Below are 19,070 nucleotides of genomic sequence, written 5' to 3' on the forward strand. Positions count from 1 at the left end.
GGAGTGTACATACGTCAGAATTGTAATATATATAGTAACTATAACTCAAGTCTAGAAAAGCAGAATTTATTCTGCCTTGAGACAACTACCTAAATCTATAATACACATTATGACAGAGAAACATAATACTTAAACACTAATTTTTTAAATCATTATAGCGATACATACCAGGAAGTGAAATCATGTTCCAGAATCTATGCATCAATCCCAAATCTATAAAGGTAAAATAATGTACAAGTAACATTTAATTATTATTTTGTATGAAATCACTGCATTTTAAAATAATATGATGTTGTCAGATGTATTTTCTATCAAGATTATTATAGGAAGATTACATTTCGGTACCTGGCTGTATCTGTTATTCCAAGAAGCACAATTCTTCGAGGCATTTGTGACTCTTGGGCCTGGCCCTGCTTATAACAGATTTATTTTTCTTGTAACTCTGTTAACATAATGTTATTCTCAGTATACATGAGTGCCACTGAAAGGAAACTTTGACCCACTGGGTATACTGTTTACCAAAGATAATCTCAAAAATTATTTCCCAGTTTCTTACTTTGTATCCTTTGTATTATTCAGTAGTCCAAGTCCTAACAGCAGGGGAAGGCCTGGTGCAGATTCAGGTCATATTTTCCAAGGGATTTTTTTCGTTCAGTCCCTGTGGTGCCTGAACAGAGAAAAGCTCTCTTTCAAGCCACCTTCAAATGGTCACTGACAACCACTTTACCCTCAAATGTCAAGCTGTCTCTGAAATAGATAAAAAGGTCAGACAGGGGAAAAACAACAGAAGAGGAAGAAAAATGTTTTCTTGACAAACTATTATAAAAGAATCATTTTTGAAAAAAAAGTCCAATTATATTTCCAAAAATGATAAATGAGGACATCTTAAGAGTGCACATGAATACAAAAGCCATGCAAGTATGCAGCTAATTTTCTGGTGCTTTGTGCAAGGAACTGGTATCTACTGAATAATTACGACTTGGGTTTTCAGACACTTTGAAATGTTTAATTATGTGAGTCATTTTAGAGCAAAACATAAAATAATCAGACATTTGTACATTAGCAAATTTACAGATTCATTAAAGAAAATGTAATTTTTATTACAGCAGCAGAACAATATTCTACGATTAGGTCAAGCTCAGAGTCACATCTACGCAGAATTTTAGTGCCTCCAAATTTTAACCCTTTCTAAATATATCCATCTGAGATTAACACATCAGCACTAAATCTTCCTGTCAGCATAGTCCCCAGCACTTCTCAGGAAAAAAAAAGAAACACCTGACAAAACTTTAAAGCCATGATGCTGTGATGAAGTGCATCTGTTGCTATAAATCAAATTTTGTGTTCCTTCTATAGAAGGCAAAGAAAAGCAGTATCTTCAGAGATAGCACAATGCCCCTCTGCTTTGTACATATAGATACAGACTTATTCTATAGACTTAGCATGGATTACTCAGTCCTTCTACTGCAGTTTCCTGTTAAACCTGAAATATAACGTAGCATCTTAGTGGTGCTAAGAGCCTTGAGGGAATCTTAAAAGTACCCTTTTTTTCAGCTTGGAAAGGTAGCATGTGAAAAGCACAATTTGCATCCATCTTTACCACAGCAACCTGCAGCCTTTGATCCTGATTCGCTTCACATCTGCATCGTTGTCACCATCATGCCCGTGATTCAGTGACATCATGCCCAAAACAGGTTGCTGAAGTGAGGTACAGTGCAAGGTGGCAGGTTGTTGTCATGCCTTCATACTGAATGTTAACTGCAGAGACACAGTAGCTGGCCCTTTTGCTTTGCCTGTTTGTAATCCATACAGGAATCCTGAATGGGCTTTGGCTTATTTTCCCTTGCCTGTTTCTACTGACTGGAAAACAGGATGACTTCAGACACATAAATCATTATGTCATCACACATACCACTGAAAATTAAATCTATTAATTAAAAATTAGTGTGACTTCTAGTCAAACAGCCGAAAGCCTTGGGACTCTATTTACCTCCGTTTAACTGAAATGAAAGACAAAACCTCAGAAGAGGAGCTCTCAGTCAAAACACATTAGCATTTCAAATGTTTGCAACATATTTCATGTAAGACTTGACGACTCTATTACTGTTTTGGCCACTTCTTATCTGAATTTGACACAAAATAGGGCATTTGCTAGTTTTAGGTTGGTTTTACACTTAAGTTTTAGCCTTCCTATAAGTCAGTAAAGAGACAGACTCCTCCTGAGGGTGATTCAGGGCAGGAACCTATCTGCCTCACTCTCTGGAGGTTGATGTCTAAGTGAGATCTCAAAGACTGGCCACTGTCGAGAGCTCCCTCTCCTCCTCCTAGAAGTCACAAATCAGTTGTAACCCTAGACTCCTGACTATCTTAGCTCTAAAGCATGTGGATCTGTCCAAGCAAGAGTGATGATAGGTTTATTGACAAAAGATATATGGCAGAAACAATGCTAGTGTCCTTGCTGTGAGCCACTGGGACTTCTGCAGCAATCTGCAAGCTAGGCCCATTCCCACAGTTGCGCTGTGAAAAGCACTAGTTTCAAATGGGCCATGAAGAGGAAGACCGCATTGCAAATCACTGTTCCTTGCTTAGGGATGCCTTTTGTCTGAAAATTTTTAAACATGAAAAATTATTCAAATTAATTTTGATGTTCTAGCTCTTGAGATGTTTGAAATGTTACCTTTATTTGGATTGAGTACAAATATTCTGTAAGGTGGGGAAACCTCTTCATTTGGTAAGACATCATGGAGGCAAAAAAGGGTACTGTTTAGAGTCACTGGCATGAAATTAACCAACATTTTACACACTTGACCACAGAAATGTCAAGCCATGAGAACACTGTTAAGTTTCATGATGACGTATTTACAGAATGTGCATGCTTACATTTCAGCCATCTGTATTCAAAGATCTAACAGTGGCCAGTTACATAGGTATTACATATGAATCACATACAGAACAGTAGAAACCTAAATCACTTAGTTGTCTTTTAATCCTTTGCACAGTCAAATAAATAAGTTAGTCTTAAGCTTTTGCTACATTTTTGCAGATAAATGTTTCAAGTCTTGCACAGCAGTAAGAGAAGAATTGCAACAGTCAGTCAAAACTGTTAAAACTTCACTTGGGTGGAGTTTTTCCATTATTTTCCACAGGTTCCCACAGACAGGCCACCCAGTGCCAACAAGCAACCAAAGCAGTTTTCTAAGACTTTATTTAGAATTCTTTTTTAGACATGAGTGTTCATCAAATAAATAGATATATAAATAACTTGAAATTCACTATGCAAAGCTGTAAAGCACTTAAGTATTTCTGTTTTCCCATCTATATGCAATTAAAAGTTTTGATCTATTTAACAGTCGACCAACACAAAAGTACTTTATATATTAGGAAAAAACAGTTGTCTTTGTATTTTTTAGGACAACTTGAGTCAAGAGGAGCAGTGTCTGTCAAACCAGTTTAAATGTCTAGATTAAATGTCTTTTAATTGTTGCCATCTTCTTCACGTTTTCTGTATGCTTTATTCAACATTTGTATTTCCTCCTGATAACCATCTCTTTCCATATGTTGCTTTTTACTATTCTGCCGATGCGCTTCGACAGTGTCTGGAATTGATATGTTAATATCGCTGTCAGGATTGTTTGATGGTATGAAGAGTGAGTAGGAGGCAGTTTCCCCTAAATCACATGAAACAAACCTGTTTTCTTTCCGTGAATACCGTAAGGATGGAGACCTTACCTGTGTGGAGGACTGGCTGATATTACTGATGATTGACACAGTATCCAGGGCCTCTTCATTGTCACAAATTTCAAGAACTTCTAAATGAATTTTAACACTTGTGTCAGCAAACGTATTAGGGGACTCCTCTGGGTTTGGCTCATGACCAACACTCTTAGATCGATATACTTCAATTTTCTTTGACGTGGGTGTTATTTTTTGCCCCTCAGTGCTTACCTCGTATGTAGATAAAGAGAGGGTTTTTCCCGTGGGTGCTTGAAGAGATACAGTTCCTTGAAATGCACACAAAGGAATAGCTAAGGCACCACCTGAGCGCTGGAAAGAAAAAGAATGACCATTATCTAATGTTAATTTTTGAAGTCAGAATTCGTTATAAACAAGACAATTATGCTTAGTTTGTTAGCTGATTTTACTGCGGTAGACTTTTCTTTGGAATATTTTAGAAAACTGGTATTTAAATTAACATTATGACATTCTAAAGGGTAAAAAGAAGTGTTTTACAATGAAGACTGTATGATAAAGAGCAAAGTCCCAAGCAACTGTGACTCAGCTATAGCTTATGGACACAGACACTTCATTATAGTATTTCTACAGTCTTAAAATTTCATTGCAGCCAGTCTACAATGAGATAGCTGCTATGAGCTGGCCCCTCCGAAAGTGTTTTCACTCTGCTTAATTTAGATCAGGATACTGTTCTCCCAAGGCTTCTCATATAGTCAGCAGAGGGAGAGAAATCATACTAAAGCACAGCTGAAAAACAGGACCCTAGTCTGACAGCATCTACCTCCCTTGGGCAGTCTGTCTTAATTAGTCTTAACTAAATTAGGTGCCTAAAGTTAGATGGCTTAGATACCCAGCTAAACTTTCCAAAACAATTTGTCAGATACTATCTGTGGAACTCTTTTGTATCTTTGTTTATTTTGTGGTTAAAATTATGCTTGTTAAATGATATCAGTTGCAAATCTACCACAAGGATTTACAATGCTACTATCCTGATGGCTACAGGAATGATCTAGAATCCCGCTTCCAGCTCAGTATTTCACAGTGATTCTAGAAGCCCACATGGGACTTTTTCTAGAACAAAACCGAATTTATCAGTAGAGAAATGTTCACAAATTTGAAGGTAGGAAAAGGAAATTCAGTTAGAGCTGTGCAGTACTGAAGGTCATGCTCAAACTACGATTTTTTTAGCACCTGCAGAGAAAGTAGTTGTTCCAAATGCTGTAAATAAATAAAAGCATTACACAAGGAAATCACTGTGAGTGCCTGTGTGGAGGGCAGGAGAAATGGCTTGCTACTACAAAGACAGTGGTAGCAAACTCTGTAGTAAGTTGTAACATGTTCCCTTCCATAATGCTGCAGGATAGCTCCTAACTCTTTATCTCAAACTATAAAGGCTCACATTTTTACCTGTGGAGATCATCCTTTCGGTGACTTGTGTTGGACAAAACAAAAGCGATGGCAGAAGCAGACACACAGAGCAAAAAAACAGTGCTCCAGTTCTGGAGACTTTCACTGCAGGGCTCATCTATTGCTCCATCCTTATCGGCTTTGCTACAGTTGGGCTTTGGCTGAGAAGGGCAGCGATTAGCATTTGAGAACTGGTTCTTACTGACTAAAAACACTATTAAAATGAACGGCAGCTTTGCCCGAGGCAAACTCCTTGGCAGACAGTGGAAGTGATGACTCTGGGACAGGCCAGTTCACAAGGAAGGACTAGACTAGTTTAGAGGTAAATGTACAGCAGAGAAGACTACTGAAATTAAGAAAAGCTGCAGAATCCAGCTCTGCACCCACACAGACACTAGAAAGAAGTGTGCACTGAGGATAATGAAAAGTTGCCAAATAGCAAGGTGAATCACCCAGTACAGACTTCTGGGTTGCTGTTGCTATGCTGCTTTCTCACAACCTGATTAAAAGACCACTCTGATGGTCTTCTAAATCTGCCTCAAATATCTCCAGATTACATTATTATGCGATATGCCAACTTACTTCTACTGTGCTGCAATTCTGTCCTCAGCTTAGGTGCTGACTTACTGCACCGCTGGCTTCCTACCTCCTGCTGCTGCTGTCTAGAAGGGCAAATCACCAGCCAAAATGTCATCCCCTCCTTCCCCCACTCCCCGCCCACTCTCCCCAGCTTAGTACAATGTAACTTTCTGGAAGATTAGGGAATAAGAAACAATATTATGGCAATCAGTGAATGAGATGAAAAAAATGACAAAATGTGATATGGGTACAGTAACTAGAGGCAGAAAGACAGACCATTTATCAGGATGCGTGAATTTGAGGGATTTAAGGAGTTTGGATAGCACTCACATTTCTTCCTGCCAATGCAAGGGAGGGCTAAGATGGGAGGGAGACAACTGCCTAGGAGAGCAGGCTATTCCTCTTCATTTTGAGTGTTGTGATTAATCTACCTGCAACCAACAGACAAACTGCAGAAACCCCCAGCTTCCAAAAGAACCAGTCTTGCCCATGTGTGTTACTGGAGGACACCCTCCGTTCATCTGCTGTAGCAGAACCTCCAATATCCTCCTCATGGGCTACTAATTTGTCTTGCGCAAACAGTGTGAAAAGAAAGAGAGGAAGAACAGGAAGAGTGACAGAAAGAGCAGGTCTAATAATTGGCAGCATGGAGGTGAACTAGCATTACTTTAGGCATTGAAAGGATCCCATTTTGACCAGTTCTGTTTAATATTTCCTTTCCACTAAAACTGAGAAAGTGAGTAGAAACAGAAAGGTTTAGTATATTAATTTGAAGTGTGACATTGTTCTTAGGCAGCTGGGAAGCGCAATTATTTGCTCATTATTAAAGAAGATCTTGTGATGAGGCTTTTACAGACTAAGGCAGAACTTTACAACCACACAGTTAATCAAATGACTCAGTACCTCACCTTCGCTAAAGAGCATGAAAAGGAAATTAAGTCTCATTGTGCAGAAGAGTCTAGATAGACTGTGACTTCATTTGGTCCTTGGATAAAGGAATTTGCCTGAAAATTGCTGGGAGTTGGCTTGTCCTGTTGGAAGGAAATCTAAGTCATACTGGTCTCCTCAATAGACTCGTCAGAGAAAAGTGGTCCTCAAGTGTTCTTCCAGTACAGAGAGTTGCAGAGGCAGCTACTGTGCTGTGTCACCGAACCAGCAGAGGTCTTAAGATACCTCAATGTTAGATTACAGCACCTTACTGCTAGTTCCTGATTCCCATGGTAGAGTTCAGAGCCACGTCAGGTACAACAGTTCCCTTAAGTGCAGCTCTCTAAGGGGTAAGTACCAGCAGCCTCTGTTCCAGAGCAATGAGTACAGCTCACTTTTGTTTTTTGATTGCACAGTTAGGTGCCAGCACCTAAATCTTCTGCAGTAATCAGTAATTAGAAGCACTCCTCCAGAAAAGGAGACATGTGGGAGTAACCATTTTCTCATCTTGAGGAAGCTCTAGTTCACTTTTCCCCCATCCCAGGTGCTTCCTGAGGCTGCTAGGCTGCACTGGAAAAACGTCTGTTTATTGCTCCTGAAGGCTTGGGGTGCTTACATCCAAAGAAAGTCTGAGTTCAATTCCCTGTTCCAAAATACTGTATTTCACACTAAATAGTGGCTAAAATGTAGATCCAGTATTGGAGTAAGCCAGACACCCAGGCTCCTGCCTTCCCACATGACTGTCCTGTTGGGCTATAACATCATGTTCCCTCCTGTGTATTCCCTCTACCCCACAGAATTTATGTTTCAGGGTGGCACAGCTTTTATTGACAGGGTATGGTGCAGCTCTGCCCTCCACACCCCTGTAATACCGTAACAGCTTCTAGCCAGATAGCTGGGGCACAGCCCTGGAAAGAGAGACCTGCAGATTTAAAAGCATGTTCCTCACTTCCCACACACTGCCCGAACCATACAGCTACTAAACAGAAAGTGGCTGCCAGCCCTCCCATGTTAGGTGTACATTAAAAGAAATATCCCCATCTGCATTTTGTAGGTAATCTCACTCCTGTTCAATATACATTATACACAGTCTAGACATTTCCACCAATTGTCATCCCTGTCCGGATTTAGGGAACTCAGAAGAAAACCAGCATCTAGAGCTCAGCTGGGCTAAGGTGTGTGATGGCTGTGGTGTTTCTCACAGAAGACAGTTCTGGTAACTGTGAGGGAATTCTTGCAGAGGTTCTGCTTTATTTTGGAGAGGGATTCATTGGAATATGGACATCTGAATTCTGCATAAGTCCTGCTTAAAGTGATTAACTTCTTCACTGGCCAATTCTTCTTATAAATACACTAATGGGTAGGTCACACTGGTAGTAAATGAAATTCTTACGAAAGGCAGAATACTTATTGCAACCACAGTAACTCTTCAGTCTGGTAAGATGATCGGAGCTTTATGGAAGAGCAAGGATAGGGACCCATGCAGAAGCAGCCTCTCGCTCTCACTAGCCTTCTGTTAGCCCACCCAACCTGATCTCACTGGAAAGGCCAAAACTGTTCATGAGGAAACTGCAGAACAGAACAGTGCTGGGATGCCCTTTTCATTCCAATCAGCCGAGTACAGAGTTCCTTAAGCCCAGATTCTTCCCAAGATCTGCTTCCTCCTCTTTACTGAGCACACTATGCCACAGCTCTGCTCCTCTCAAGCAAATCATGGAGGAGGAAGGGAAACACTGTCAGCTCAAGGATTCCCAATCAGCTTGCTTACCATGGCTGGCCTCTCCACCAGAGGAAGGAGCAGCAACTTAGCTTGGGTAAGATACAGTGGGCAAAGCCTAATGGTTCTAAGCAGGGCTGGTGGGGGCACAAAGCGAGTATCGTGGATATTGCAATACATTGAGCCTGGATACCTAATAATTTTAGTAACACACATTTAGACTAGTGTTTATACTGGACACTACGATATCACTGGATACAAGTCCTATAGCTCTGTTTTCAGCCTCCTGCACAGCTTCTTCAGTCACCACTGTAAGTCTTCTGCAGGGTCAGTCGGAGCACCTGCATTGCTGGCAGCTAATCAAGCTCAGAGTCTGTAGAACAGTCTGAAACAGCAGTAAGATTTTACAGAAAGAAATTGAAATAATACAAAAAAATAAGTTAAATAAGAACAGATTACTCCAGTGCAAGGTTAGATTCTACTTAATACAACAGATTTCAGACTGTATGTCAAGCAGATGAAGGGTATCTCTGAGGTACCTGGAGTGAGAATGAATAATTCTCACTCACTGGAGTGAGTACTCCAGTCCTGGAGCGGCCACAGTACGAAATTCTGCAGTGACCACAGATTTAATAGCTCTTTCCATGAAGTCTGTTTTCTGTTGAGAAATCAACATTCATCTTTAGAAGTAAAATGGACAAACCAAGTCTTCCTTGTCACTTCCTAGTCACTAACTAGGAAGTCAATGGACCATACAATTTTCTGGCAGAAGAATTCCAGTAGAAATATTGTTCATTTACAGACACCTCCATCTGTTTCTGCAAGTAAGAGAATCCATTTTTGTCTTTGCAATCCATGCATCATGATGCCACGTATTCATGACTGTCAACAGGAACTACCCAGTAACTACTGCTCTGTTAGGTAACAGCTTTCAAATCACAGCTTAAACCCATCCAGCATAATAACTGAGTAGCAAGGAAAGTGGACTATTGCCTCCAAGTTTTGACAGAGTAAATGTGTATGTAACAAATCTATTCACCATCAATGCAAAATACTAAGAAGTTAAAAAAACCAAACTAACTACTAAAGAAAAATGAGCAGTATTTACATGATACTATAAAACTTACTAAATTATACACTAAGCTGAGTTTATTAAAAATTAAATCAAAACCAAACCTGGAATTACATGAATGGGGGAAGAGAGAAATAAAGCCAGAGCAGCGATTCGAGCCATTGAGCTAAAAATTCACTGCTAAGTGTTGAGGTGAACTAGCACTAACAGCGCTGGCCCTGAAGTGCCAAAGCCCCAGGAAGACTTCCGTGGTCCCCATGGGCGTGGAGCCACTGCAGCCACAGACAATGACGATGCCTCTGCTGGCCGCAGTACCGGAAAGGACTACGCACCTGCACCCCTAAGGGGCCCGCAGTCATCTCCTTAGTTCTCAGCTGTGTGAGTAAGATCTGGCCCCTCAGCTTGATCGCAATGCCAAGCACACTGAGCAACAGGAACTAGGCGCTCTCATGGATTCAGAGCTGTTACCCATATTTTGCTTGTTTCGCAAGCTTCGGTCAAGAGTCAAATGGCCCAACAGAAAAATGCTATGAATAAAAACACTGTTACTCCAAATGAGAGAAGAATGGATTTCTGGTTTTATGTACAGGCAGGCAAATTTGATCACCAGTGGAATTACTCTCAGTAGGAATTAGTGTAAATGAGAATAGACTGTGACTTTTATCTTGATCTTGATAACCTTATTAAATATTCATTTTTGCTTTTTAAATGGCCATTAACACCCCATTACCTTATGATACATTTATGGCAATAAACAAGAATCTACCTAGCAAACCACACTATACTGGTACATCTTGTGAAGAAGGATTTTATCTACCATTCCCATTGTTACTTACAGCTCAGCTCTCTAAGTCTTGTAATACAATTTCATTCTAGAACAGGAACAGAAAGCAATTTGAGTAATGCTAAACAGTGGCCTTCAATTTATCCATTCAGGTTCTTGTGTCTCATCCCTGCATTATTTTAGCATCCATAACAGTAGCAGGGTTGTGATTCATTTTTTACTTCAGCCCAGAATGTTTTCTGAAAGGGTACTGCTTCATTGGCCTCTCCACATGCTTTTCCCCCTACTCTTTGTATTCTTATATTTAAAAGAAAACCTGTAGTTTCTGAAAGAAATACACATATTAACTCCTCCCACACTACCTATGCTACGTGTTCTCTTTTAAAAGCATTATTACACAGATGTTTTTAAGAAGGTACAGAAAGCTCACAGCTACTAGTTCCTGGAACTGTCTTTGGAAAGACAATGTTTTGATGCAGTCTTATCATCTGCATGCATGTGGGAATTATGCATGAGCATAAAGGTGAAGAGCTTTGTGAAACAAATAGACCTTATCTTTTAAATCAAAGTGCCATTTTGCAGCTTTTGTGTCTCAGCAGTTTAGCAGCATATCAGATCCACACATACAGTTATCATTTCTGAAATAAAATTTAGAAAGCTTTCTAAAACCTTAGTTTTGTGTTTATCAGGACTAGTTACACTGTGATTTGTTGTATTATCACAAAGATATGGCACAGTTTAAGTACATGCTTTCTAACTCTGATGTCTCCCATACCTGTTTGAGGTTCTCAGTAACTACACAGGGCAAGGAAGTCTTGCTATGAGTGATTCTGATCCTATGAAGTAAAGGCTTGTCTTTCTGAGACTCCAATCACGCTCAACACCTATGAGAGGTGAAGCTAGGATCAGGCACATACCTGTTCAAACGCACTAAATTTAAAATCAAGCCTGTTCTTTTTCTTTGCATGCACACATGAATATATTATATAAAAGTACTTATTAGTTTCATTGTACACACACATATATGTATATAAAAATATTTATCACGATTCGTTGTTAAATTTCTGGTAGGACTGATTGGGGAGGGGAAGGATTGGGACAGACTTATTTCTGTGCCACAGGAAATCCAATTATTTTGATAGTTGAGAAATCAAGCAAAATGCTCAAATGTTCTGATTAAAAAAAAATCATGGCAAAATATTTTGCAAGGCAAAATAACCACCTTTATGTTCAGGCCAACTTTAAATTGAATCATAAGAATATTTGAATGGTTTTATAAAAGTCGGAGAACAGCATTAAATCTGAGCTATTCTCCTTAAGAACAACCTTAGCAACATGTATTGCACATCCCTCTGGAGGTCTGTTCTTTGCAGCTTTGCATCAGAGAGAAAACAAGTTCATAATTTTCAAAGTTGCTTAATATATATCCATGTGCATTTCAGCACTCAGGAATGTTGCCGGATCTATAATGCAGTGACGCCAGCCATGAGTTCCCTGCCAACAGGAGCCTGCCCTTCCCTTGCCTAGTTTTATGTTTTGTGAAGAGTGTTCATTCATTTCCATTGTGTCATATCACAGGGCATTTCCTGAGTACAGTTCCCATCTGAGATAGCTGTAGGCTATTCTGTCTGTTAGAATCTAGGGCACGGTTTTCACTGGAGAACTACATGTACCAGCACATTAATTTTTTAACAAGCAAAGACAAAAAATTACAATGAAGTAAATCACAAATGTACTCGTTCCTTTAAGAGTGCTGTTGCATTTTGAACAGAAAAATCTTTGCATAATTGATACTGCAAATTCATTATTCACTCATCTCCCAGATTACATGGAAGACAGAAAATAGTTGTTATTGTTCTGAGGCAAATCATCATAATCCTTGTAGTTTAAGAGCAGCTTCTTTAGTCCAGTTTTGACTGAGAAGAATTTGATCCTGATTCACCAGCTGAGGATGTTATCATGAAGGGAAGGCTTCACCCCGTGCAGACAACACAACCAAGTCCAAGGGCACCTAGCCAATGGGACCTGGCAGAGCAGTGTGAAAGGGTCCACCAAGAACCATCTGACTTGCGGTCTTTAAGTAATCCTAGTGAAGGCATTTTGTAACTTAGAAACTCTGCAGTCTTGCCTGAATACAAAATAAGGGTTTTACCCCTAAGGCTTTTTTGAGGAGGAAAGAAAGGACAACAACAGCTCCAATCTCCAAACATAGTTATCAATGAATATTTCATCTCCTAAAAACAAAGCTGACTCTGCTCCAAAAGCAGATCCTTAGCTAGGTGATACTGGTTAGCAGTTGAAATCCAAAGAAAAAAGGTGTTTGTTCAACAAGTTACATGATCTGAATGGTGGTTCAAGTAGTTCACAGCTCAGTTTGATTTCAAAGACAATAAATTGCTGCTGCAATACTGTGAAGGCCAATGGAGAAAGAAAGGGAATGCTAAGTTGATTGGGAGGAGAAGGGAAAAGCCTAAGAGCATGGACTTCCTCCACCATCAAGGGAGAGAAGTAAATTTGTTTGCAGGACACTCCAGTGTGCCTACATTAGGAGCTTCCCTCCACTGACTTTGTGAAAAGGCTGTGTCCTTAAAACAGACATCTAAAGTTTGATTTAGTTGCCCAGACCTGGTTGACTAGTGACATCTGAGATGCCATAGAGAATGCCCAGGACTAATGGGAGACCTGCCCCCTCCTTAAGCAGCAGCTGAAGGCCAGGTGGGACAACCTGAGACATCTCAAATGGTTCCATATATCTATGTCTGGGCAACAGCCTGAAGCCTAAGTTAATCTGTAGACCCTCCCTCATGATTCCTAGTTTTAAAATGTCATGAAGTACAGACCCTAAAAGGACAAATAGGTGTTAAAAATCTGAAAGATAGCATAAGTGTTATAGGGAAGTAGAGATCATACTAGAGTTTGTATCTTGTCTCTGGAAAAGGTGAAAGTGCTTTGAGGTGAGGTCCCAGAATGGAAAATGACTCTCCTGAGACTGCCAGACAGCACAGTGGTAGAGCCAAGAGTAGCAAGGCAGGTTTTGCTGTGTCCCAGTTCAATGCCACTTCCACTGGGCCATGCTGCCCTCCTAAACAGAAATATCATTAATCTGAATAAAGCTCTAATGAGTCTGCATTCCTAATTACTTTGGTAGAATCCAGGCTCTGGCTCAAAATTTTTATTTTTAGAATGTCCCCAATGAGGATCCCATCATTTCTTTTCGCAGACAATGTGTTTTCTGTTTATTTTAAAACAGAGGCTTAGTCTTCCACTTTCCTAAAAATAAAAATTAGCTGAAGTAAAATTAATTACTGCAGTGATCAGCCTTTTGAGAGGCTGACTGCAGTAAATACAGAGTAAATATAGATTGCAGGAAACATAGAGTAGGATATGACAGGAATAGACAAGTTCACCTCAAATGACTTGTAAACTAATACTTGTCATTGGGCTACCCAGTCTGGACAGATCTTTATTTGGAGCAAATTAATAACAGAAGGAGCAACAGAGGCATCCAAGATAAAAATACTAGCATCTACATACCAGAACTTTTGTACTCAGTTGTCTGTGGTCGAAGTAAATGAATTCAACAGAAAGACCTTTGATATTCTGCAAAAAATGCATATGGTAGCTTTTAGTGACCCCTTGTATGGAGGCAGCACAGACAGAAGCTGAGAAGGTGCTTTGCTTTAAGATCTGCTGGAGGCCATCTCATACCTGTTAAAGATGAGAGGAGGCTTTGGCTTACTACAGTATGCACCAGCTGCTCATGGTCATCTTAAGTATCAGGAAAGTTTAAGAATGCTTTTGCCATATGCCCATAAGCCTAAGTATGTTTGCAACTGATTCTTCTTACCTTTTCACCCACAGATCTCATTCTCATACCTATGTTCTGATGACAATCAGAGACCGTGTTCATCCAGCTTTACATTTAGATCTATTTTGTTTATGTGAAGATTTGAATGAAGATAAGGCAGGATGCTGAGGAAAAGAAAAAATATTTTCTTTCCTTCACTTGGCTTTTGCAGGCAGCAGCTTGGCTTTTGCAGAGTTTTATGTACTTGTCAAAACTTTCTAGTCATGAACCTTTGAAAATGACTTTTTTTGTTGTTTTGACTGACAGGGCTAATTGCACTATTAACTGGCTGTAGAAAGCTGGTATTGCAGGACAGAGAAGAGGTCTATCGGGCAACCTGTGGTGAGTACAGAAATCTGAGTCTGGGGAGTCTGGCCCAGCTCTCTCCATCACCTTGCTACTAGGAAGTGGTCACTCTTGGAATGGGAGAGGACCCACTGACATTCATTCCCGTTTTTGTAACAGCTGCAAAAGTAGGCCTTGCCTTTTTCACCAGACTCGGTGAACTTTATTTTATGCGTGCACTGCCATCAGATGAACCCACTCTTGGAAGAAAGGTATTAGTTCATTTGCAAGCCTAATACTAGCACGTTTTCAGCCAAGCAGAAGGCATTGTAAACTGAAACAGTGCTTTTGTTTACAAGGAAAATATAACGATTGACTAATTTGTTTGGGAAATGGCACAAGCCTGTAAAAAATGTTCTCCATTTCAGCCTACAATGTAATGGCTTTATTGGAAGGTCTCTAAATTGCACTGCTTTTGTAACCCCTATTCCATCAAATGGCATTAGGCACAATGTACAAGGATGCCTTGCTTAGGGTGATAGCGATCTTTTTTGTAGCATTGTCTGTTCTCTCGTAAGAGGAACACCGATATCAGTCAGTGGCAGCTTTTTGCCAGACTGATTCCTGTAAGGGTCTGTGACATACGGTGTCTGTGCTACAGCTCTACAAGGCTCAAGCATTTATCCTTATTATTTCCCCACAGCCTGGTATTTTATTTCTTTTCTCTACTTGTGTGTGTGCATGCATACTTGTATCCAGCATTCATAAAAACCTATTTAAGCAACAGATTTGGAAGCTCTCATTTATTTATCTGAACAAGACAGAAACAATAGCAGCCATAAAAAGCTAGCTTCCTCACACTAGTGTGCCCACATGAGGGAAACGTTACAAGATCTTGCCTACATTCAGCCTTGCCCTCCTGGGCAAATGTTTCTCTTCTCTGTGTTTCTGCTATTGATGCAATTCAACAGAGTGCCAATCACAGTTTTACTGCAAGCAGACTGTCAGCAGGCCTCTTAAGGCTTGCATCACTTTGTCCTACTTTGAGCAAAGTTGGGAGATGGTGCTTAAATGCTACACTGACTTTCCAACCAATAGAACAGCACTTGCAAGAAGAAACTGGACTAGAACATCACAGTAAAGACTAGATATATAGATATAGGAGTATAAGCCAGGCGAATGCCTCTGGCTTCTGTGCTGCACCTGGCATTTACTGGAATGTTTACAACTAACCTGGGGTGAGAAAGATCCTGTATCACTGCTAAAAAAACTTCAAACCACAAACATACAGAGATACCCTGCTGCTCCTCCTATGTGAAATCATTTAAACAGCCTCCCCCTCTTTCTCTTTGCAAGGCACATAAATAGGTTCTGTATAGAGAGTCCCTTGAAAAGGTTTGCTTGAGGCACCCAGGAGATGATGTAGCAAGTCAAAGGAAAAAATCAGTGAGCCTGTAATACCTTGCAAGCCTGGCAGATTTCTTTTGCCTGAAGGCACCTAACTAGAGGCAAAAAAATACATGATATATTTACACCCAATCTTTCTAGAAAAGGAAAAAACACCTCTGTTGTGTAAGTTGTTAAAGATATCTTTCATCAATGCCACTGAGAAAGAGTTAGCAAATAACAAGTACATTTTTTCTTTCCCTCTCAATTATAGCTAGCCTATGTAGGTACTAAATAAAAAAAGCTGCTTCACTCTCCTTTCATGCCACTTTCATTCCAGAAAAATCAATTTGATGGAATTATTCTTTATTCTCAGAACTGACAAAGAGGTGACTATCAGCTATGGTATTTTCCAAGGTAGTACCTTCTTCCAAGTAGCACATAGTTTCAACAAAAAGTTAAAGGCCTCATATATGTATTCTGGCACCCTATTCTCCAAAAAGCTAAATCAAAGTGATTAATATTTTTCTTACTGCTTTGTTAAGGTCTGAAAATGACAGGAAAAACAATACTGCTGACAAAATACAAATTAAAATGGGCATTGCTGAAAGAGTGGAAAAAAGAAAGTAATGTAGGGAGAGATTATTTACCCCTTGCGTTCCCTTTAATCATTTCAGGCAAGTGAGCGTTGCAGGCCAGGCGGCATGCGCTGTCACTACTCTCAGCAAAGAACACTAAAACATATTCAGTCCTGTTACAAGTTACTTTCCTCTGGAAGTACTGGAGGGGCTGTTGGCATCAAACATATGAAATACCAGCAGTCTTTTAAGAAAAATTTTGGGCAGACTGTGAAAAAGCCCTGCTAAATATAATGGGGTATTTACCTGACTAAAAATTGCTGTGGCTGCATTTCAGGTACTTTGAATCAGACTCACTGTTTACTAACCTTGCTATTTACAAAATTCTGTAAAATCTGTTTTGATTTTTTTTTTCCATTTTGACAAAGTTTGAGTTGCTAAAGATAACCTAGTCACAAATTTTTTCTGACCTTCAAACTTCCAAATGCTAACCCAAGTTTATAACCCAAGGTAACAGGTTAGTTTATTGGAGAGTATTGTGCTTTTTAACACTATTTCAGTTTCACACCTCTACCTGCTGATACGCATTCAGAACAAGGTCAAACAGCCTATAACTCTGACCCTTTAAAGCTTTAAGACATACAGTGTGCCAAGAGGCTGGAACTGAGACTGAAATCCCTACAGTAACTGAAGGATTGTGTGCTTAACTATAAAACTGTTATGCCTTTATCTCAATGTGCGAACCAGATAACTATTTAAAACCAGCAAGGAAAAAGTCATTGTCATAGAGATTCAGTTGCATGGGTTACTGGAAGGGTTTACATTTTGTTCCACAAAATCTTCAATACTGGACAATTTCCATTCAGCTGAAATTAATTATCTTTTGCCATGGTGGTTCACAAACTTTTACCCAAACACACAGATTTTTCACATTTGAATTCTGAAACACAGTGTAGCTGAATGGTCCAGTCATATTGAGAACAGCAGGTACTATTTCCAGCTGTATTTGACATAGCACTGAGAAGATCAGCAGTTCTAGTTCCCTGCTCAGTAAATTTTCACTGGAGATGGGAAGTCTTTCACTGGATCTTATCTACCAGCGCAACCGTCTTCCAACAAGATGGAAACCACACCACAAAATTCACACATTTCAGCAAGTCTTTCATCTCATAGGTTTCTTGGAGCATTAGGAAGTGGCATGCACATTGGGGCAATCTGCCCAGTATCTACCACAGAAGTTTGGAGATAGAAAAAAACACAAAATGTAAGGATTGACGTTTCTTTGTAACTGAGAGAATACCACACACAATGCCCAGCTCCAAGCACCTCCTGCTACAGCAGCAGAGCTGAGAGGAAATGTACAAGATGGCTTTGCAGGACAGGAATATAAAGGGGTACATTTTCGTGCACGGTGCGTGGTTCAGCCTCTTGACTTCCATTAGTGTTAATGGGAAAAACACAGCTATGTCCCTACCCTGAGGATGCAGCCCAAGGGGATATTTTTGTCTTGTAAACACTGTGATTTAGTACACAACACTGCACCTGGTATTCCCACCTCAGTCCCCATTTTATCAGCACAGCCATTGCCAAGTGCTAGCTCTGCAGCACAGCAATCTTTATGAAAGCTTTATTTTCATGCTCATTTTTCCCAAGTTGAAACAGAGGCAAAAGTGTACCTCTCAGGTCAAAGGGCTTAGTAAACCTACTGGAAAGTGCGAAAGAAAGATCAGGGAAAAAATGGACATGGCAATGTAGGAAGGACCTTGAGGAAAAGAGCAGGAATAGGAAAGAGGTGACATTTTTCACCTATTCATATACTGACATGCAGAGAAGCATGTCAGTTCCAAGTCACATAAAAGGTAAGCCAGTATTACAGAAATATATGTCCTCTTCAATGTGCTTTACACTTGTTATGTTGCACTTCCCACTTGTTTCTCTGTCTCACAGAGCCACACTCTCATGTCCTCTGTCAGATGCCATTAGGTTTTGTTCTGCTGAAGTCAATGGTGCTGCCACTTACTCAGAGGGCAGTACTTCCGCAACGGAGCAATGTATCAGGCTCTGGCTATGGAAATAAAAGAAAACTAGAAGAACGGCCAAACACAAGCCAAGGAAATTGTTGCATTTCTTTAGAATTGTGAGAAAGTAGGGGAAAAAACATTTATAAAAGGAGTTCAAGGATGTATTTACTGCAACAGGTTAAGAGAGTGCTGCTTCCTCCCCTGCCTTGCTAGCACTTCTTAGTACATGTGTTCTCATACTGCACAGAAGGGCTCTGCCAGTACCCAGCTCCCCTTCCTCCCTCACAGCTCCAGCTCTTCTTCAGGACGAGTGCTGAAGCTCTCACAGGGGAATTCACAAAGAAGCCTGCCTTCAGGCTCAGTCTTGTAGAACATCTAATTATATGTTTTCTTCCTACTCCACCCAATGGACTGCCAGCTGATACGACAAAAAAAAGGAACAAGCAAAAATTACATCACTACTATTTTTTTGTGGCATCAGTGCTGGGCCCCTTACAGAAAGCGAAGTGAAAACTCTTTCTGGGAGCACATTCTAAACAGGCAACTGGCGGGCCACGGATCCGCTGTCATCCAGAGCCCTGCCAAGCTCTAGGCTGGTTGCAGGGTATTACAACTGTGCCGCGATAGGAGAGCGCAGCTAGCAGCAGCTCCTAGAACAGCTTTTTCCCCAAACTTTGTGTAAACAAACTTGGACAGAAAAAAAAAAAGGATGGCTGCTTGCGAATATTATTTGTA

At 40.2% G+C, this 19,070-nt stretch overlaps 1 protein-coding gene across 1 annotated transcript in view; it reads right to left on the reverse strand.

Annotated features, from left to right (window-relative positions):
- Positions 1-2,838: 2,838 nt before the first annotated feature.
- GPR149 (G protein-coupled receptor 149) overlaps positions 2,839-19,070 on the reverse strand; it is a 30,186-nt gene continuing 13,954 nt past the window's right edge. Inside the window, exon 4 of the mRNA XM_026096878.2 lies at positions 2,839-4,044. Within this exon, the coding sequence (XP_025952663.2) occupies positions 3,475-4,044 (570 nt within the window). The 3' untranslated portion in view covers positions 2,839-3,474. The remainder of the gene's footprint in view (positions 4,045-19,070) is intronic.

Source organism: Dromaius novaehollandiae, chromosome 9 (genome assembly GCF_036370855.1).
Source record: "Dromaius novaehollandiae isolate bDroNov1 chromosome 9, bDroNov1.hap1, whole genome shotgun sequence".
Lineage (NCBI taxonomy): Eukaryota > Metazoa > Chordata > Aves > Casuariiformes > Dromaiidae > Dromaius > Dromaius novaehollandiae.